At 37.5% G+C, this 23194-nt stretch overlaps 1 protein-coding gene across 1 annotated transcript; it reads right to left on the minus strand.

Moving 5' to 3' along the window:
• Window positions 1-937: 937 nt before the first annotated feature.
• On the minus strand, window positions 938-22343 carry SSX2IP (SSX family member 2 interacting protein). The gene is made up of 14 exons (XM_027898393.1): window positions 22059-22343; window positions 14827-14960; window positions 14025-14191; window positions 13560-13760; window positions 11827-11937; window positions 10489-10624; window positions 8864-8939; window positions 8615-8786; window positions 7808-7958; window positions 6462-6598; window positions 5871-6038; window positions 4375-4486; window positions 2285-2405; window positions 938-2099 (listed from the first exon to the last, which is right to left on the minus strand). The coding sequence occupies exons 2-14, from the start codon at window positions 14867-14869 to the stop codon at window positions 1946-1948; spliced, it is 1749 nt and encodes a 582-aa protein (XP_027754194.1). The 5' UTR covers window positions 14870-14960; window positions 22059-22343; the 3' UTR covers window positions 938-1945.
• Window positions 22344-23194: the final 851 nt, after the last annotated feature.

A 23194-nucleotide genomic window follows, 5' to 3' on the forward strand; every position in this document is an offset into this window, starting at 1 on the left:
CACTCTATAGACACAAACAAAAGAATAAATAGGTAACTTTTGTTCTTCAAGGCATTATTATCCTAAAAGTTACTTCCATGAAGAAAACTAGTCTGAAGAAAGAGGGTTCAAGTAAAGCAAATGCATTTAAGTGTCCCAATAAGGCACCCCCAAGCTCACCTTAAAGCAGCAGCAGCCCCTAGTGGCATCCAGATCATGCCTCAGCCATAGACTTAACAGGCCTTCAGTCACCTGCTGCCTTGAAAATAACCCTACATGCGCAGGACTGTTCTCCCACTTAGTATATTACATTTTTCACTTTGCTTATTTACATACATTTTTGAATGTGTTTTTATTCTTCCATAACTAAAATTCAGGCAAGAACTGCCCAACAATTTATGGGAAACCCAGCAATAACTGTTCTCTTCCAAACACCTGCAGCAAACAACATGACTGGGATCATCCATTTACTGGGGAAGAACTGGAGAAACAGAGAAATATAATGTTCTGTCTTTCTAACCCCACTACCGCCCATGCAGCAGAAAGCCGATCAAGAATATAATTTCATCCACTTCTGCTTCCTGAAGGGTGCCATGTGAAAACCACGCAAGTATCCCCTGCAGTTTACATCGGCTACTACTTCATCTCAAGCAGTAGCTCAGTGTACTGAATTAAGAAGGAGAAACTGCAGCTTTCTGCCTTAGCTTCTTGAAGAACTCCAGTTTCTTTTCTTCCCTATGTTATTCCACTGCTATTTTTCTGTGTAGTCCAATCACTACATTACACTCAATTCTGAAGAAAATGGGCAGAGCAGCTATGTATTTTCAGTGAAGGCATCTAAGCTTGAGTTAATTTCCCACCTGTGACCCTGAGAAAGGCAGAATTTTCTTAGACATCTTCCAAAAGGCCAATTACGCCAGGATTAGAGCTATACACGTGATCACAGATGCACAAAAACTCAACAAGAGACAAGACAGACTTGTACTGGGCAAGGAAAATTACATGCATTGAGTCAGGTGAAGGAGACTCTGAAACATCTTACCTTTACTTGGCTATTTTTATTACATTATAAACAAGAGACTTCCCAAAGGCAACACAAAAAATATTCTGCAGTCAATTAAAAGGAAAAATTAACATAATACAAAACCAGCACCAGATTGGTAGACATTGTATACAGCCCTACAACCATGATAGTTTATAGCTTCAGTGCACACAAAATATAGAACCAGGGCTTTTTAGAATAGAATTACACATTTACTGTTCACATTCAAAAGACTTTGGTTCCTGACTGAACCACTGAAAGTCCTAATGCATCTGTAAACTGAGTATCACTATAAAACAATTTAAAATGCAATGTAAAATAATATTTATGTACGCATGTGTTTAATTTCATGGTTTCTCAGCATAACCACTTCGTCTATTTACAAATATATAAAGTTTCTGCGCTTTAAGTCATTGAAATATCAAAGAGGTATTTTCAAATCACACAATAAATATAGAACCTGTTTTGTTAAAAATCTACAGTATACTGTACATTCAAGTCAAGGCAAGAGGATTTAGTGCCAGTAACACTTAAAACATAAATGAATGCTTCCAGTAATTAAACAATTTCTAAAAGTGCTATCTCTGCCTGTGATGAAAGGTAACAGTAGGATCCAGTATTTCACTACAGTTAAAGTTTCAGACCATTGTTTCACTCATAGAACCAGAGCTTCTATTACTAGAAAAATATCAAAGCTTTTATATATTTCTAAATTCTTTTCTTTCAAGAGTTGCAAAAAAAAGAGGCAAAAAATGGTCTAAAAATTAAAAGCCATGTGCACGCACATACACACACACACCACAATTCAGATCACCACATAATCCTCCAGAAGAATGATCAAACTCACAGCATTCTGTTTCATTTAGAATGATAAGTTTATGAACAAATCTCTAACAAAAAACCCAGCTGGCAACCCTAGGAAGTCTAAGGCAGTTGTTCCATGTGCAAGTTTCTACAGAGCAGAGTGTCAGCTCCAGAGTCTTCCCATGACTTTGTGCATTCTTCAGTTTCTTCTTTGTCATCATTTTCTACCCGCAGATTTGGCATGCTATCTCCAGCAATTTTTTTTGATTCAACACTGGAAGTGAAAAAGAGAAAAATGTTACCATGCAAATAAATTATGCCTTACATAGAAACAGAGTACTGTTTTTATGTTTAATATCCTTTATTATATACCAACTGTAAGGCTTAGATTATGCTTTTAACCTGTGCTCTACATAGAGTTCATCACTATAAAGCCAACTACACCACCATTTCACAAACCTGTTATGTGTAAGATACTGAGATGTCTGGCAAGGTTCTGCTGAAACAGGACCATTCAACACAGAGGGAGGTTTCCTTTGCTGAGATGTAGATTTCACTAACCAATTGTCTTGGTCGGAACCTGAGAGATACAAATACTATCAGTTAAACTACAGTGCAACTGGAAAAAAGAAAGTACTTCAAATTTTCAAGTCTTCTGCTTTAAAAAAAAAAAAAAGATGCAGCAAACATCTTAAGGCATGTCTATAATAATAAATTTTATTGCTACACATCTGTGATAAAATGTTGTAAGTAATGCTATTGAAGTTGTTAAAATTAGGATTCTGAATTTGAAAACACAGCATTTGCATATACAGCCACCACTGCAAGTAGTCATATGAAGTTACTCAAACGTAGTTTCTCACTTTACAATTGATAAAGCTTTTTTACTTCTTAAGTACAGAATTCTCCAGCATGCACAGACAGTAATTAACACCAACATGAAAAGCAGCAAACTTGTCAGAGTATAGAAAACAGGATTAAAAAGCATTAAGTTAGATGCCTTAGCATTTATATGAACTGAACTATCAATCAAGTCAATGGAAACTCCTGGCAAACTTGTCAGATCAATCCCTGCTAACTTCTCTCACATTTAGATTTCAAAGCTTTCATATCAACTGGAAAAAACAAAATAATTCTGTATTCTACAGAATTTATTACAGCACTACAGAATCAAAAGCTTTTAGACAAGTTTTGTGAAGAAGAAAAATTGAACATTAAAAGAACTCTAATGATAATCTGTTGGGTAACATCCATATGGCATATGATTCCCTGTATTCCCAGATGTATTATTTTTATTTCTATTATCAAGTAGCTTAAGATTAGGATATACAGTATAGAAGAATGCCATTTAGAAGAGAAACTATGACATTAAATACATCCTGAAACACTACAATTCAGAAAACATCAATTACAAATCAAAAGCTTTAGTGTACAGTGACTGTTAAACAGATCTCAGGTTGCTCTCAGATCACTAAATCAAGTCATTCTCCATGAGTAACAGCCAAACAATCTCAATTCTGTTCCTTCTGCGGAGGACAATTTCATTTCACACTTAGAGAAGCCCTGCAGGAATTGCACAGAGGAGAAACAAAGAGAAGCCAGAACACATGAGGTAGGCTACTTTATCTAACAGGAATACAAATTCAAGCTATATTTACTTGACAAGTGGTCCACACATTTATCTTTACATTTTGGCTGCTGCAACAAGAATCTATTGAAGAGAGATTGTTATTTCCCCTTCCCTGTCCCTTTACTGTTTGTCTCACACTCTCTCATCCCTTAGAAAGAATATAAGTAGTGAATTAATTCTCAGTGGTGAAGACCAAACACTGCACATACATGAGGGAATGGGAAATAAATTTACTAACTCAAAAAAAAATCCAATTGTAGAAGAAAGGAAGTAAATATTTCCAGTAAAAACAATACTCAAATCTATATGTCTTATAGTCATATTTTCAAAAGAAATTTATGAAATTTGAATCTAAAAACTCAATTATTTATTGCTCAAACTTACTTTTGTTATCACTATGCTCTTTTCATAGTTTTTTTTTTCCCAAAAGGATTCTTTTTTACTGAACATATAAGAATACTCATTTAAAATCACCTCATCTCAAATAATTAATGCTGCCATCTCCACATAATGTTCTGGTTTCCAAAAATTGTTTGTTTCAAATCTATACAGATCTCTATGGGTCATGATCTCTTCAACTGCCTTGGCAAATAATATGCTCACATTTAACTTAATTTAGTAATTCTCAAAGTTCCTGTTCCTGACATCTGTGCTGTCACGTATTTGACATTCATCAGATTGTTTCACAAATATAAATTCATTATGTAAGTAATTATCAGGGAGTTATGATTTCCCTTTTCAAATGAAATTTTGAACCATCAGTTACCCAACATGTAGAGGTACATGGTATATAGATATACGGTAAAATTTGTCTTGAGGCTTTTGGTTTTTTTAATGATTTTGCCCATATTTGTGTCTTCTATTTGAAAGGAAGAAAAAGAAATACTGTACAAGAACATAATTTGAACAAAATACTTGCTTCTTAAGAAGGCACTTGGAGTTGTCACATTTTCAGAGTGCTTGCAATCAGCAGTCATACTTAAGAACTGCTGCTTCAGCCATGTTCCTCTATCTTCTTCAAATGCCTTTCTCTAGGAAAAGAAATAAAACTTTAAGACCACAGGAACAAGCTTAGTCCACATTAAACTGATGCTATTCTATTTAAGAAATCAAAAGTTGTAACATGTTCACTTAACTAAGGAGAGTTTACAGTTTAACACAGCGTTATTGTCACGTGAGCAAGCTTTGGAGTCCAACAAGGATTAACTGGGGAGGCGCTTATTTACAAGTCAAGCCCCATGGTTTGTTTCACAGGGCTCTGATTAATCCTTTCACTTTACTGTTCTCCACTCCAGTGATACCCTCTCTTATCTCTGCCCGCTATGCTCCTCTTCCCCCTTAGCGCAGCACTGCCTTCTGGAGGTAGCCCTCATCTAGGGCAGCTGCCAGAAAGGATTACTGCTTGAACCTTCTAAACAGAAAAATTACATTGAAAAGAGCACCAATTGCTTCTCTCCAAAACTGGGCCAAAAAGAAAGGAGTTGTTCAATTTTCCAGTCTCTGAGCACAGAAAGGAAAACAATGCCTAAATGACATCCTCCAAAACATCCAATGGCTCTGGAACCAAGCAACAAGCTATTTCATCTCCAAAAACCATCACTGAAACAGCGTGCACCTATTTTATGTCAGTAGAAAAACGGAGGAAGCAAAACTCCACTGCAAACTTTTACAAACACCTACAAAGATCACAGCATCGCTTCTCTTGTTACTTCACCATTTTAACAAGCTGAAGCACAGGCCGTTACACTTACGTTGCAATGTAGTCCTAAACATTTCTGGGCAAATATTTATGATTTATTCTCATTCACGACTTTTAAAGCTGAATTCAAGGTGCAACATGAAATTCACAAACTCATTAAAATGCAAATGAAATTAAATTTGCCAGAGTCAGTATTTGTCATCATGTGAACTACTGCTGTCTCAGCACCTTAAGTAAAATCTGAAGTATTTTGTATTGTGAGCCAGACAGGTTGCCCATCTAGCCTAGTATTCTGTCTCCAACAGTGGCCGCAAGAGATGCTATTTATGAGCACGGCCATGTTCTGCAGCGCATTATTTGACTGAAATTTGCAAAGGCCTTATTTTTGTAGGAAGCCAAACTTAAGCAGTATCTAAACAATTTAGTTTAAAGATTACCAATTTTGGAATACTTAGATATTTCAAAAGCTGAGGGGAAAAAAAAAAAAAAAGGTTCTGTTCCAGTTTCAGCAACTGTATTTTCCAATACACACAAAAGCCTTGCTTTTTGAATTGCCAACAGAATGATCTCCTAGAATAGTCAAAGATACGTTTCATACAGTATGGAAATGATCTTTTTCTACAGGTGCCAGAAAACAGATATGGTTGGATGGCTGCCCTTCAGCATGAATTACTCATTTGTAATTCCTCTTCCATAGGAGCTCCCTTTTCTAATACCTCAAGTCCTAATCTAATAGCAGCTTCTGTAAAACTTCTTCGTTCCTTCTCAAAATTCTTTTTTTGTTCTCGAAATAGTCTCCATTCTTCCTGAAGACGTTCTCTTTCTTCCAGCAAGTAGCAGTCTTGTAGTAACAGAGTGGTGTCATCATCACATGTAAGCTGTTGCTGCAGATATAAAGCAACAAAAGACGAACATTAATTTGGGAGTGACTTAAGAGATGCAGTATTTCAACAGATACAGTTTTATCAGAAAAATGTCTGAATTTCAATACGGAAATAGTGCAGATATTGCATAGTTGGTGGATGATGGGGGCAAATTTCAGATAGCAAGCAAAATGTCCCTTTTTTAGGCAGCTGATCTCATCAGCCTTCCTGCTCTTTGTTTAGCTTCTGAAATTATTCCCATCGTGATTAAAAACTAATTAAATTATTAACCAATCCGGTAGCACACCTATACTCAGACCAAAAATTAAGATTATTTTATTTCAAAAGAAGGGAGAATGACTCAGAAGTCAGAAAAGTGGCATGTTAAATAAAAAAAATACTCAGATCCAACTGAGAAAAAAAAGAAAAAATAAAGCCTACTACCTGCAAGAGCTGTTGCTGAGTTTTGATCATTTCTTTACATTGCTGAATCTCTAACTCTAGCTTTTCAGTTTCCAGCTCATGGTCTTCTCTTGAAATGACATCGTTTTCATTCCAGGCTCCTGAATGTCCACGTGACACTAAGGGGGAAGAAAAGCTTCTTAAAACCAAATTAAAACACCCCTCATGTTAGAGACTCCTAGTAAGAGCAAAAGGTTTTAGACTACTTGTTTCATCCTGAAAGACAGATACGAAGTGTATTCAAAAGCATTTCTATCAGACGTGAGATCCAGAACTGGTGCTACACATATATTCATCCACCAAACCCATTTCAGAAAAAGACAGCAATGAAGACATAGCTGTTTCACATTCCTCAAGGTACACCATACATCTGCATCGCAATAAGTGTTACACAAAATCCTCACTTGTTTCAGTAGTCATATAGAAGGGAAAAAAAATAAATAAAAAAAAAAATCAAAAGCACTGAAGACTTTTTTTCCAGTGATGGGCTGTTGGCCTGTTTTTCTGAGCATGTTTTTGAAGGGCTTGTGTGTTCATAAAAATAGGACAGTAACTATATTTATCACAGATATAAAAAGAAGGCATTTTCTTTCAAGTCCTGTGAAGGAGAAATGGAGCTAATACACTGGGATGCATGTTTTCATTTCAGTAGGGGAATGAATTACATGAATTAATTGTACTTTGTATAATTACATCCTGTTTTATTTTATTAAATGCATAGCTAAATCACAATGACTGTATTGAGTCAGGTTTTGATTCCCTAATGCCAGCATTTGAACATTAATCTAATTGTAGAGGACTAGACTATGGTCATCCCCATAAAACAAAAAAAATCTAAAAGAAGACTTCACGAAAAGAGCAAATAATTGAAGCATTTTTCCTGATGCTTATTTTTCAGTTAGTTACACCAAATAAAGTATTGCAAATATTCTTAAAATCCTTTCCAGTGTATAAACGTATTCTCAAAGACCATCTGCTATTTTATTTCCAATTGCACGCATGACCTTCTCAGTCTTACTCCTGACTGCAAACATCCCTGTGGTAGTGGCTGCATTTGCTTGCATGGGAAAATAATACTAGGAAAGAATTTTATATATTTTTAGATGTCTTAATGCTGTTTAACAGCTGGAAATGAGGAGAGTCCAGCAACATACCACCAGCCAGTTTGTTTTAGAATGCCACAAGAGGTCTCAGAGATATGGATTTGGCAAGACAAGACTCTTGAGAGGGAATTACATATTTTGCATCCAATTACTTCAAACTGCCATATGTGCATTACTTATTTTTAAATGTATTTTATATCTAGATGTAATACAGGTAAAGATCACCTTGGTTATCCAGCCTTTCAACGTGACTTTTCAACATTCTCCATTGTTTTCTAATGCTGTTGGTAAGTTGCTCTCGCACAGTTTCACAAGATAATTCCCACATATTCTCTTTATTTAACTCTCCAATATCTTCCTCCAGGTCTGACAGCACCTGTAGAAGTAGCAATAAAAAGCTGCAAACCCCTTCACCACTCCAAATTCGTGTGTTTATTTAAATATGTGCACAGATTTAATTTATTGAAGAGAAGGAAAACCCATATATACAGGAAAGATTTTTCCACCCAGGGAAATTTGACTCTCTAAGAGTTGAGTTCCCTGACAGCATAATGCTGAAAAGACAGAAGTTACCCATTTCAACCTGACATCAAAACAGAACTGTGACTTCTAGCAGGGAATCAGAAAAAAAAAAAACAAACTCTGATAAATAATGAATGGGCAGTGTACCGTTCCATAAAAATATCCTGTGTAAAGAAACACTTAAAATGGGGAAACAAACAAACAAAAAAACTCATGCAGACAAAATCCAATATGCATTGCTAGATAGAGTTACATACTCGCAGTTACTGCATTTAAAATTAATTCAAAGAACGTTTTGAGCTTTCCATTGACTGACTGGTAAGAACACACTGCATATTGTTCACAGACAGCAGAACACACAAACATGGATGGATTTCAAACAAAGCACATGATGTGCAATCCACTGCAAGTCTCATAAGAAGTTAACTTTTTTTTTTAAATAAGTTTTAAATTACTTCAGTGCTATACCAAACTACTATGGAGATTTAATTTTAACTGAAGAATACTTACCAGCCCATCTTCAGACCTTTCCTTAGGTTTCTGTTTCTGTGGTGGGAGAAGTGAAATAATCTCTTTCTTCATTTGCTGAAGAACTTTCTTCAGCTCAGCATTTTCCACTAAAAGTTGTTTTTGGCGCTGTTCATAGTCACTTAACAGAACTTTGTACATTTCTTCTTCATTTCTACAAGAAATAATCTTACAGTAACAGCATAACCGCTATAATATATGCCTGAATTAATGTTGTTCTAAGACAACTACCTGACTTCTGTCTTATCAGTCCTCCATGCACCTCTCTTCCCGTCAGCTCTACCAACATAATTTAGAACTTCCATAGCTACAAATGAAAAGGATATTTCAAAATGTGAAACAACATACAAATATATAAATATTCAGATGACATTTACATATAGTTATTGCAAAGAGACCACATTACCCAAATATCCCCCTCAATCTTCAGACCCATATGAAACCACATCGCCGCTTAAAGCAAAAATAAGATAGTCAAAGAAAGAAAATAGGGTTTGTGTTTGGAAACTCAGAGGGATGTATTCTCATCCTGTCCTATTGTTTTTATGCATTTCTTAATGACACCTTCATCTCTATTTCAACCCTTATATCAATATATAAACTCTACCATCTCTTCTGGCAATAATGCATTTTATCTCCTCTTTAGGGTAAGCAACTTCTCAATGTTTCAGAAGGTGTTCCTCAAAACAAAGAAACTTCTGTCCATATTTGAATAAAATAAGAAAACCCGCACAGCAACAACAAAAACCCAAACCTAACATATGACTATGGATTAGTGGTCCAAGCTCAATTCTAGTCAGCTACCAAGCAAACAGTACTTAGTTTTCAAACCCTGTTATTTTGACCTCACTGATACTTGAACTAATACTACCCAAATGGAATCAAGAACATGTAAGTTTTGCTTATCTTTTGAAAAGATACCTAAAGACTTTCTGCAGTCAAAATAGGTGTTCCTGCTGCTGTATTGTAACCTGGTTTGGCTTATTCACAAGCACTTTCAGAAAACTAAATGAGCAGAAAACCATTTTGGCAACAACATGAATAGTTTTCTTCTGGTTTAGTGAACTAAATCAGCTTACTAAAATACAACATGCACTACTGCTGGCAAATAGCTGAGCGTTGTGGAGGTGGCAGGTGGAGAAGTGCAGGACTTCCCTTCCATTGGAGATAAACTATATAAATATTCTAAGGCCAGATATACAAAGCAAAAGGTACAGGTTTTTTTAAATACGTAACAGGAAAACCCATTCATGCTAAATAGTAGTGATGAATGCCTTGAACACAATTTTTGGGCAGTACAACATATAAGTACTCGTATGATAACAGAGAGCTGATTTGTCCTCATTTCACATAGCACTAGATGGTGCATCTATCTTGTGTTACTTCTTCTCTAAAATTTCTCATTGCTTTTGTTAACCACAACCAGAGTATAGTATCTCAAGGGGGAAAAGGTCATGCAGTTGTGCCTTCCTGATGGCAACTGCTCGGCGTAATACAGCGATTATGACACTATCCAAAATTTTGTGATGGCAGAAGTAGCAAGAAAGTAGAGGAGAGATGGCTCTAGCTTAGGAATTGATTGCAAATAAAATTTTCCTTAGTAAGAAAACTTCCTTTTGTAAAGATCAGCATTTGTTTTGTGCTTGGTAAATAATCTTATGGAACACAATATAGAATAGTCTTACACAGTCAGCTAACATGAAATATTACACGTTTTTTTTAACATTCTAACATCTAAATAAAAATCTACAAGAGGAGGGCCACATTGCCTTTAAAGATAAAAATGCTTAAGTTTGGTTCTGGTTAAGATACAGACTATGCTACTTTGCTGTGGTAAAATTCAAAGAGATACTTACCTATCTTTTTGTCCTTTTTGTTCATGACTAATTGATGTAAGCGTTCTTTTAATTTGTTATATTCTCTTTCTTTCCTCTTCATGTCATGATTGTACTGTGTAGCTCTACTTGAAATTATGTTCTGTAACTTCTGAACCTAAAGGCAATCCCACAAAAAAGAGTGTTTCTTCAAATATATACTATAAACACAAATTTCTTGCATGCAAAACAATGCTTCTATTAAACTATATTTCTGGTAAAAGTGACAAAAGGAATCAGAAGAACTCTCCCAACCCATGAATTCTGACCTCAGGGGAGGTAGTATCTTTTCAGCAGAAACCTATGTTACAAGCAACAGATTTTAATACTGTAGTTTCCCTGAAGTACAGCTGAATTTATGTTCCAACAACTCACATAACCTGCTTTAACATCTTTATTTAACAAAGCAGAGAAAGACATACCTTTGCTTTCAGTAATTCATGACCAGGATCTAGGTTTACTCTAATTCTAAAGCAGGCTTGTTAGGTTTGCACTAAAAAAAAAAATTAACTCCTTTTCCTGATGCAGGAGGGTGCTTGAAGTTACTTTTTTCCATTTGGTCTAAAAGAATGTTAAAAAATTATAAAGTACATTTTTGACATGTACTATATGTGTGTTGGTTTGGTTTAGCTCTCTTCTAATTTTCACATTTAACCTTATGAACATGCAGCACATTCAATATTTTAAGTTGGAATAGGATGTGCACTATATACACATAGTGCCGTGATTCCCAACTGTATGAATATGTGTATGGACACAAAGAACATTCACAGAAACTTAGGAGCCATGTGAAGTACAGTACTAGGGAAGGAGCACACTGGAAACAAATCCCAAACTAAGCAGTGCCATGGTTGTTCAACTGTTTTCTGATCTTGATTCTTTCAAGCCATTTAAGTTTAATGAGACTGTGCTTTTGAGCTAGATTTTCCCCTCACCATTCTTCTTTAAGGTCTTTTACTCTCCTCTAACTAAAAAAAGAAGAGCCTCTACACAGAACTATTTGAGTAAGTGACTGAATCCTGTTGTACCTCCTAGTTTTTGATGTTTCTAAACACTCTAAGAAAGCTGTACTCGAAAGCACAAAAAGTCTCCAAAAACTGCACATCTGCATTTCTGCAGTACTCTCTACTATCGTTGTAACTTGGATGTACCCCTTATAGAATCTATTTCTCCATATGCAACATGCCAGTTGTCTTGAAAGACAACACCTACCAACAACAACAATAAAAAAATTCAAAATGAGCAATTACAAGATTCTCTGCAAAAAACCATTCTTCAATATCTACATAATGACTTGTGTTAATGTACAAAATCACTCACTTCATCCTTTTCATTTTTAAGTAACTGGTGCAAATTTCTGTTCTTGCTTTGCAGTTGTCTGTCTCTTTCCTGAAGCCCAATTATTTCCCTTTTAGATAATTCCAACTGTTCCTAGAAAAAGTGTTGATAGTTCAGTATCAATATGAATTAACAGTAGGAGTTAAAAAACTTAACCAATCAAACCATGCAAACCAAGCTGACAAACCACCTCACTTAGGATACGGCTTAGTATTTAACAAATATTATCTTATATATTTATGCCTTTTCCATTAGGTCAAGATTCTGTGAGCATGTCCATACTGTGAGAGTGAGGTGGATACTAAGCAACCTGTACAAATTTTACTGGAACATTTCTGTTAAATAATCAAGGGTACAAGACTACAACTGATAGAGATATGCAGACTGCAACCATAACAAAGCATATGGGACATTTCACATATACAGAGAAAGTTAGACAGATGATCTCATAACAGATGATGCAAAACTAGCATTTTAGAAAATTTTGTCCACAAATATGAGACTCAGACCTGAAACTGGCAGCTTAAACGACATCTCAACACTACACACAAGCTCTTTTCCTTCATATTTGTAGTGAGGGACAAATGTGTAGATATACGTAAGCAACAAGAACTTCTAAGCAAACCACAATTAGATACAGGTAACACAATAATGCAAGTCAAAGAGGATTGCTGTATGGTATTGAAAGAATTTACGTGAGAAACCTTACAAGCTGACAGCCAAATTAAATGCCCTGAGATTGATGTAGTCCTAATAAGTTTGCCTCTTTCACCTTAAAGCTATCCATCTAGGGGAAGGAACTGGAGTGTTCTGGAAATTATATAGTGTTTGTATAAAAATGAGTGCAGTTACACATGACTTTTCATGTCAAATCCAAATGCTTCTATATGGATGACCAATTTCAGCAGAAGGACTGAGAATCTACAGCAGTATTTCTTAAGGTGAGAGTGCTGGACAGCCCAAGTGAAAAGCAAGCCTAAAAAGCACTGAATCACGCACTGAAATATGTTTAGGTTTTTTATGCTTTATTTTCTTGGCAGAATTAGGAGAAAGACAAGTCTCTTCTAGTGTAAGTGCACATACAAGCACACATGAAGTAGCACAGTCAGTGAACTTCCAATATATCAGCTACTCCACAGCAACTGGCTTTATGCATGTGTTTATCCTGGGATAAAAGGAAGCTTAGTAACTTTTAGTTTGACAACTGCTTCCGAGCAATTTTTATAAAGAGATTTCTTTGTCAGATATCTAAGGAATCCAAACCAAAAACATGTGGAAAAAACTGATATAGAAAAACTGATCAAAACTGTAATGTCCTAGATGTGTTCCCTTAGGCTTTTACTTGTTACAGTTATATTGGGAATTTATCTTTTAGAGCTGGGCATACCCTTTTAAACAATACTAAATCATATGAACTGAAGTGCTTAACATTTCTACGCACAGCACGCATTAACACTTCCAACCTGAACAGTCTTCTCTCTTCCTCGATTAAAGAGGCCATAATTCTAAATAAGCTTTCAGTTCTCTCACTGACTCATATTTCATTCATTTTAAGGCACTTTCAACTGGAAAAAAGACTTCAAGAAACCCCCAAATGCATGTGAAAATACAGTCACAGATTAGTACTTGGGAGAAAAAAAAAACAAACAAAAAAGCACTTGCTGTTAAGAGTACAGAGAACTGCACAATATTGGTTGAATGATCTTGCTTTCTACCTTTAATTTAGCATAGCAGTTCTGTAAGTGATCCATATCACTTCCCAGTTTCAGATGCTGCATTTCTACTTCTTCCTGAGCTCGAAGGTTCTTGTGCTGGAGTGCAAGCAATTCATTCATACAATTTATGATAGATATTAAATTTAACTCTTTTCCTTTGGACTCCGCATAAATAGAAGGAAAACCCAATGTTGTCAGTTCCTGGTAAAAGATGGGGATGAGGGGGGAGGAAAGAGATCAATAACTGGATCAAAGTCCCACAATCCTCCAAAAGACAGAAACAGTATCAGGTGAAATCCTGTATTAATTAAGGGGAAAACCCCAAATCCTACTCCCCACCAACTTACCAACTTTGGCTTCTGAGCACTGAGTAAGAAGCCTTCTTAATCCAGTCAATCTTTTTTACTGCAATTCATTTAATGTCACCTGCACACAACCTCCAATAAACAAAAAGATCTGGCTTACCCTATCAATATAGGATATACTCTGCTCAATATTCTCTTCTGTGCAGAAGGCACTGAAAAAGCTGTGCATGTTTTTGGATGAAGGCAGTGGCAAGCGTAGCACATGTGAGTTCATGCTTGTAGGAGATCTCTTTCTTTCTGAGGTATATTGAAATATATTTTTGCTATCTAAAAGTTGAACATTAACAAACAAATCAGGGCTAATATTTTAAGATACATCACATTAAAAAAATAAAATTCCTATGTTCTCAAGTTATTATTTACAGAAGTTTACAATTCTAAGGCTTAGAATTTCATCTAGAATGACATACATTAAACAATTCACAAAAAATAAGCGATAAACTTCCACTGAAGATTTAAAGACTTCATAACATTAAGGTATTGTATCATTCAAGTCTTACTTATCCACCAAGAAGAAGTTGTCCAAACTTTCTTCCTTACTGACTTGCTACAACACAATTTTTAAAATTACTTTCCCCTACACAGGTGAACAAAGTTGAAAGCAATTTATGAGGCAATAGAATACAGAACAAGACGTCTACAAACACGAGATATGTTGATAGGTGTCAGAAAAAAAAATAACAAAAAAGTTTTGAAACCTTTCCATATATAGGAAAGGATAGCATTTTACAGTACCATTTCTGTAAGGACTCAATCGAAGACAAAGCACCATTTGTACTACATGTTATTTAACTTTCTGTTTAACTACTCAAGTATCCATGCACAATACTCCAATGTCTTTCTCTTTAGCAGCCATAACATCACTGGTAAAATTAGTAAATCCACTATATTCAAAATATTACCTGATGACAGCACTGGCACAATAATAGTCTTCCAATCGCCCATAGCAACAAGGACAGGCAGGGTACCTGAGCAACTGATTCAGTGGTGAAGTAGTTTGTACAATTGCTGGCAACGTGTGTTACGTAGGCATCTCCTAAAATAGCAGGAGCATTTTAGATTAACAAAAGCAGCTAATACAGCTAGAAGATTAAAGCAGGCACAGAAGAATGACTGTTGAACTTGAACCATGTAAAATTTTTCCACATCTTTACACAGCATTTGGAACTCTGTAAGCACAGCAAATATTACACTGTAAAAATGATGCATCTTCAAACTTAACTGTCTTGTAAACCATTAACTAAAGCTAAAATACCAAGTACACATGAAAATAATAACTCACATTATAGATAACTCAGTTGTTCCTGTTGATGTACACCAGAGAAAACACAGCAAGACAAATATTAAGTATTTTCCTGCCATATAACCAGGAAGCAATTTTATTAAACTTATAAGAAGTTTTAATATAAGTCTCTGTGGGATAAGTCTAAGTAGGATTATTACTTAAAGAGAAGTGTTGTAAAGGCTCTAGAGAAGATACTTGGTGGAGGGCAAAGAAACTTCTAATATTTAACCATTTAAATTAACTTTTAGTTATATTGCCTTTCTCTGGCAAGTTGCTTGCTTCTTTGCAGAAATTCCAAAATTAGTGACAAAAACAAACAAGAGAAGCCTTACCATGTTGGCACAGCCACTCAATAAGCACTGACCCTCCAGAAACCAAAGGAAAGCCACCCACTCGTAAGAAAGAATAGATTGTTTGTCTCCTCACCCTACCTCCACCACACAGTAAGACACATAATGGCATTAATTATCTCACTGCTGGAAGTTTTAAATCCAGCTTGGATGCTTAAGATTTGGACAGAACAACCCATCAGCTGTTATGGGAACAAGGATACTTCAGGGAAACAAACTTTCCACCTAACAGGAAAGAAGGCTCCTTTTTTAAATCAACACTTTAGAACAAAGTTGCAAGTCTTTTTTAGATGGACTGTGTAGACTTCTAGAGCACAAGGATGTTCTCACCTAACCCCCTGCTAAAGTTCCAATAAACACACTCTGGAAAAGCAGCTTCTAAATTTCTGACACTAAAATGCTGTATTCTTATAACTGTGGAAAAAGTTATCATTTGGGGGGGCGGGGTGGGGGGAAAGCAGGGAAGAGGGAAAAAAAAGTGTGCTGTTATCCCTAAGGTCTCTTGAGAACACAGAGACAATAAAAATCCTTATCAATATTACAAAGCACAGAACACATTGTCCAAAGTAACACCAAGTTTTTAAGAGATCATACCGGTGCACATTCATGTAATAGAATGCTCAGCACTAAAAAAAAGAAACAAAAACACCCCTAAAAAAAGTATCCAGATGGATGAGTATTTCTCCAGGTTCATAAATTTATGTGGAAAAAAGGCAAATAGCTATTCCTCACATCTGTTGTAATTTAGTAGTTCCTGAAAACTTTCACATCTGAAAGTACACGAAGCAGCAAGAAAACACAGTCAATACAACAATCTAGTTGCTGTTCTTGTTTAGCAAATGTGTTTTTTTCTTTCTCTCGGCCCATATAAATTTATGCATATTTTTCCATTTTTTCCCTCTGTAAAACCAAGATGTTCAGAAATGAACTAAATAACTATGCTTTTAAAAATGGAATTTAAAGCATTAAGAGGACACACTTCTCACACGTTAGTTTCATTTCTGTTGTACCCACCAAACAAATGTGTAAACATAAGGGAAAAGGCAGCAAATTAAGGTACAAGTATGTTCTCACTACTGACATCACAATCCTGCATTCTAATAAGATATTTAAAATGGTTGTTAAGAACCTTAAGACATACAAATTCCATTAAGGAGGTTGGAAAGTCCATAAAAATACTACTCACATTTCCAAGGCACCCATTATGAGATTTTATCACCTACGTTTCCTGAATGTACAGTATTTTCAACCCACAGGTCTCTCTACACTGACAATACTATTCTGACACAGCATCTCTCCCGCCAAGCAATGTTTGACCAGAAGCAGAAACAGGACTAGTCCAGGTGTGCAAATGAAATGATGCTTTAAATTTGAGATCCATGAGTCACATGCAGATTCATTCAGTGCAGATGCTTTAGAAAGACTGCTCTTTAGGGAGATACTGTTAACAACACAGACCATTAGCACACAAACCCAAGCTCAGAGTGGTGCCTAGTGAAGACAAAGTAAGAGTACGTAAGAAGTAAAATAGAGTCCAGATAATGAAACTATTCTTTTTCAACCTTGAAAGCTCTAGAGCCTTTTGCTTTGAGAAGACAACCTGCAGTCCACTGCACACTGCTAATACCTCAGTCTAAGAGCCACCCTCAGCAATTTCAAGATTTGAAAAGCATGAAACTCAAGAACTTCCTTCAACTGTTAGAACACTACCCCAAAGTATCTCAAATTGTTACATGTCATCAGACAAGTGCAGCAGCTTTAAAGAAGTAATCATTTCAAGGAGTGGTCAGCATTTTGTATTTGATTTATCTTTACATACTGTATTTCAAATTAAATTCAGAAGTACAGAACAAAACAATCCCATGTCAGCTGCAAAAGAGAATGCTACAAGCTTTTAGTAGCAAGAAGGTTTTTTGTCTGCCTTTGTCCACCCCCCCCCCTTCAATCCTGGTTAGAAAAAAAAAATACAATAGCAAGTAAAAATCTAATTTTGCTGTTTCCCAGCATCTCATACTAATGCAAAAAATCTCAGTGATTGCAAGTGGGAGAGGAAACCACTAAGCAGCTAAAACTGCCATAACTACTTAATGATTTCTCTTCTGCGCCCATTGCCTCTACACAGGGATTTATTAGTTACTTTGCGAGCAGGTTCGATGACTTGCCCATAAACTTGTAACAATCCAGTGCCTTCTGCATGAACTTAACAGCAGAACCATCTCACTACAAAAAAATCCAAATATCAAACAAAAAAAAACCCCAACGCACACCTCACTAAAATCAGCGAGCTTGGATAATACTGAAGAAGCAGTAATCAAAGCAAGGCACTCAAGTGTTTTTTGGAACAAGTACAAAAAACCCCAAAGAACTTAAAAAAAAAAAAATGTTGTCATGGTAATAACATACTAGAACTTTTTTGAAAGGCACCTGGGGAATTTTTGGACAAAAATCTACAGAAATATTTCTAGAAGCTCCTAGATAATTAAGTACATCTTTCTTTTCAAGAACAAATTTAGGGTAAAGTTTAAAAATAGTACATTTCACAAACCCAAAGAGCTGAAAGCAGCTCTTCTTAATTACTGTTTTGTGTTTTGGGGGACAGGGGACAGACTGACCATAAACATGTCAAGATTCAAGACAGAAAATCTCCCTAAGAAAGTCTGAGTTCAGGCCATATGAAAACCTGAAAAATCACAAGCAGCAAGAAATAGAATTATAAACTTAACACAGTGCAGCATACTTAAAATTTCTAAATATCATCCTTAAACTTGAAAAGGAGCAGTCATAACTGGGTTTGTAAAATTCATTCAGACAATCAGCAGAGAATCACTTGTCACAGCGCTGTACTGTGATCGGATTGCACCATCTGGACTTCTCTGACCTAGACAGGATGCGATACAAGATGGAAATGCAGTATCTGGTAACCTAGAAAACTTTTACCCCCCCGTGGTAGAAAGGATATGGAAAGGAGCCTCTGGAGAGGTGCAATGTCTTGGAAAAAAAAGTTTGAAGTCAACATCAACCAGAAATTGCAAAACATTCCTTCTCTGCACGTTTCAAATACTACTACAACTTGTGAAATGCATATGTTTCAACTTGAAAAATTGTGGGGGCACATACTGAGCATTTCCTTAAAGGCCAATGTGATTTTTTTTCCCATTAAAATAAAACCCAAAAGGAGCTGTGAAGTTATTTAAGGCTTTTATATTTGTCTAGTAATCCACAGATGTCACACAGATGGCTTTTGTCTGGATAGGCACAAAGACATGAAAGTCTAGGTAAATTTAACATATACTCCAGTCAAGACATTGTAGGTTTACAAATATATCCCTGGTAACATAATGACATACTTGTTTTAATTCATGTAGTTGCCATGAAAGTCCCTGCATTTCCTCCCAAGAGTTTTGACATTTATTCTCTCTCTACAGAACTTTTAATAACAGTTTATAATTAGCACTAATATGTATATCCTATTGAGTGATATTTGTATAGTTAAAAGAGTTTCTTACTCTAAAAATATCTTTTAGCGACTTTTATTTAATCTTGTAATTTTAATGATGGGTCTTGCAATCAAAACAGACCCCAGATTTTTCCTTCCACACTTAGAATAATGATTAAATTGCCATAGTTTTGTATCAGCTTCAAAATGGGCATGAGGGGATGCCACCCCCTTATCCACACTACATGGGAACTTCAAGTAATGTCAGATTTCCAGCTAAACTTCCCATTATTGTCCAAAGTAATGTGAAAAAGCAAGCCAAACCATCCAGGCTGTGGATATTAAGTCTCTGCTTCATTCTGAATGCATCATACTTGGAAAATCCCAATTACAGTTCTCCATTCTATTTTACTTTTAAAAAAAGAAAAAAAAAAGAAAAAAAAAAGCACCCCAAAGAAAACCAAACAAACAAACTAAAAAAATAAACAAGAGATTAATGAAAATAAATAGTCAATCTTCTCAATCCATATAACCACACAAGAATATACTCTCGCATCTGATAAAACTCAGTGTTCAATGACTGTTGTGTCATGGTCTTTGCCTCGAACACTCAGGTTACAAGGAATATAATCTGATCTACTACCTTAAGATTTAAATCTACATTTTACATACGCAGTTGACTGAAACACATTGAAAAAATTGAAACATATGGAAATGTTTCATCTGGCTCTCAAATTCCTACCCTATTTTGAAGTAACATGATGAATTTCACATTAGCATTTTCCTATCATTAAACAATAGTTCTATTGTTAATCTTCAGAACTGTATTTCTCTCTTTGTATTTACAAACCACTTACTACATGTAGCTGAAGCAGAACATTGTGTTACCAAATCTCTCCATGTCATAGACAAGATGGAAACCTCAGAAACCATCTTCTGCATGTCCCCCTCATCAACTTTAGCCCAACTCTATAGCTTATCTGTCTCTGCAAAGCAGACAACTTTTTAAAAGAAAGAGAAAGAAAAAAACAAACAAATAAAATTCCAGAACAAGACAAACCACCACCTTACTAGTTCCTAAAGTTGGAGAGATATTTACTAGGCAGAGCCAGAACTAGTACTCCAGACATCAGAAATTATGAAACTCACAAGTTTCAGTAGCATATAACCTGCAAGTTAAATCAGGCATGGAATGCAAGAAGGTAACTGATTTCTCTAAAGATTACCAGGGAATTAAGAGAACAATTCTCATGCAAATTCTAGGTTTCTGTTAATCGAAACGTGTCACAGAACAAACTTGGCAGCTGCAAATGAACAGGACTGGTGAAATGTCAGCATACCTTCTGTGGAAGTAAGGTACACTAATGAGTCTGCCATGGTGCTCTGGAAGAAGGAATAATCCAATATACCTGGGCAAGACAGCATAATTGGATTGTCAAAAACCTTTTCACGATGTTCCTTCCAAAGGCTCTTAAACTAAGATGTCAGAGGATTTATTAATGACCGACTATAAATGAGGAAGGGCAAAATGTAGTAATAAAGTAAAGAAGGATGAGAAGAATGTATGAAAGTCCCAAAGAGACAAAAATTAGAGTCCCAAAGTGGTCTGTGCAGGCATCTCTGTTGTTCAGTAAATTTAAAAAAGGGATGAACAGGTGGTGTACTCATGCACTGTACAGAGCTATTCACAAAATTAAACACCCAGACTGAATGACAAACTGCAGAAGGTTGTTCTCATACTAAATAAACGTATGATAAAAATCAGCAGCCGAAATTCCTTGTTCACAAATGCAAACTAAACAATGAAAAAGACAACTCTTCTATGTACTTAAACCAACAGCCTGTAATTAGGCATTATCACGCGGGAAGAGATCCCAGGGTCACTATGATTAGTCCTCTGGAAATAACATCTCACATACAGTTAACACTACACGGGACCAGAGGACAGAAAGATACCATCATTATGCCTCTGTATGAACGCTGAGCTTCTCCAGCTTAAAATATCACACAGGTACAACCTTCCCTGTAAAAATGGCAGAATGGACCTGAATACAGTGCAACAAGGTCAACCAGTGCTTTCATCCAGGAAACTAATAAGCTATGACTTTTCAGGTAGAAGAGGAAACAGCTAGAGAAATAGGATCAACATATAGAAAACAAATATTGATTGCTTCTTTTAACACAGCAGTTACAAAGGGTGAAATGAGACATTCACTGCAAAAGCTGGAAAATAAGAGCATTTTTCCATATAGTTAAACTGTGGACTTAGATTACCATAAAGTAAATGAATACTAAATATATGAACTGCCTCTAATTTTTTTGAAAAACATCCATCAGCGGCAATTAAATTTAAAAAGCCAGATACAACCTCTGCTCAGAAACCCTTCCGCTCCAGACTGCGGTATACTGGGAGGATACACTGATAAAAGCATTGCTGTGCAACCAACCTATACTTACCATCTTTTCCTTAGCATCTGCTGCCAGCTTCAGAAACAAGATATTGAACCCAATGAGCCTGATATTACCCTCTCCTATGCTTTCTCCAGTCCAAATTATAACTGATAGTGCCACAGCTTTCTGCTGTCTCCTTCTCCTACCAAGAAAGATCCCCAAAATAACGTCTTTCCCGCTAAACACTTAAAACTGAAATGTCCGTTAATTGTATCAAATCGTCTCTCTAGGTCTACTTTCTAAGCTTACTATTAATATGTATCTGATACATCCATTTATTTCGAATGCCTCCTATTTTAAGTCATTGCCCTGAAATTCCTATCATACCTTGGCAGTCTATGGAGCCCTGCGTAACTGTTTCACTGACAGCACAGCAAACAGCAGAGCCTTCTACATAAACAGGGCATGCAGTAACACTACAAACTGGTCTCGCATTACGATTTGATCTTCAAACTCAGTTGAGCTTTGCTGCAAGTAAATAAAATTTTAAAGAAGATTTAAAAAAAAGCCTAGGTCATTCACGGAACCTGTGCTCTTACATCACGTGAGCCAGCACCTCAACGCGAGCCGCCACAAATTCCCTGACTCAGTAGAAAGCTTTATGGCTCCCACCTCCGAGCATCTGCCGCTGTAGCTTCACAGAGATAACAAAACGCCGGGCCTTTGAGCGCGGAGGAGGAACAGCCGGCAAAGCTCAGCCGAATCGCAGCTCCCCCTCGTCTCTGCAGGTCAGCCGGAGTCTGATAGGAGGGAGCATATGTCCAGACCCACCGCACCGCCGCGGCCAGAGGTCGCTGCCCCCGCACGGGGCCCTCCCCCGGCCCGGGGCGAGCCCAGACCGCGGGCACGCCGAGCCCGTGGGCAGGATTGCCCAGTGCAGCGCCGGTCCCTCAGCGGTCCCTCCCCGCGGCGCCCCAGCCGCTGCCCCAGCCGCTTCCCCACCGGCCACCTCCTCCCCCGCGCCCCGCCCGCGGCCGCGGCCGCCGAGCGCCGTTACCGCCGCGCGTGGGGCGGAACCGACCCCGCCGGACGCTCCTCCCGCGCCGCCGCTGCCGGGGAGGAGGAGCGCGCGCACCCACCACCTGCTGCGGCTGCAGAGACGAGCAAGATGCGCCTTCTGAGCGAGCCCCACGACCGGTGCAGCCCCCGGCTGGGCCCCGCGGGGTTAAAGCGCCGCCCCACCCCGCTGCCATTGGCCGGGCGGTTGCCGGGAGACCTCCGGCGGCACCTGCTCCGCGCCCGCCGGGGCGGCCCAAGCTCGGCTCGTGCACGGCAACGCCTCGGGCACCTGTTGGCGGCCCCGAGAGCGGGGTGGCGCCGCGGGCGCGGCTCCCGTAGCGCCGGTGGGGGGAGGATGAGCGAGGGCACCGCTGTTTTGGCTGCAGGAGGTGGCCGCGGGGTCTGGGCTCGCCGCTGCTGCGCGGCCCATGAGGTCATTGCCTCTCACAGTTCCTTTGGGCCACCTGTGCCAGTGCCTTACAGTACCGTCACAGTAAAGAGCGTCTTACTAACATCGAATCTAAATCTCTCCTCTTTCAGTTTAAACCCAACCCCTTGTCTCCTCCTATCTGCCTGTATAAAACGTCACTCCGTCTTTTAGAAACTCCCTTCCTATCTTCATAGTAGAGGTGCTCCAGCCCTTTGATCATCTTGTGGCCTCCTCTGCACCCACTCTATCAGGGCAATGTCTTTCCTGTGCTGAGGACCCCAGAGCTGAATGAAGTGCTCCAGGTGGGCTCCCACGATGG

This window comes from Empidonax traillii, unplaced genomic scaffold (genome assembly GCF_003031625.1).
Source record: "Empidonax traillii isolate 1590-97213 ecotype Southwest subspecies unplaced genomic scaffold, ASM303162v1 scaffold594:size396842, whole genome shotgun sequence".
Taxonomy (NCBI): domain Eukaryota; kingdom Metazoa; phylum Chordata; class Aves; order Passeriformes; family Tyrannidae; genus Empidonax; species Empidonax traillii.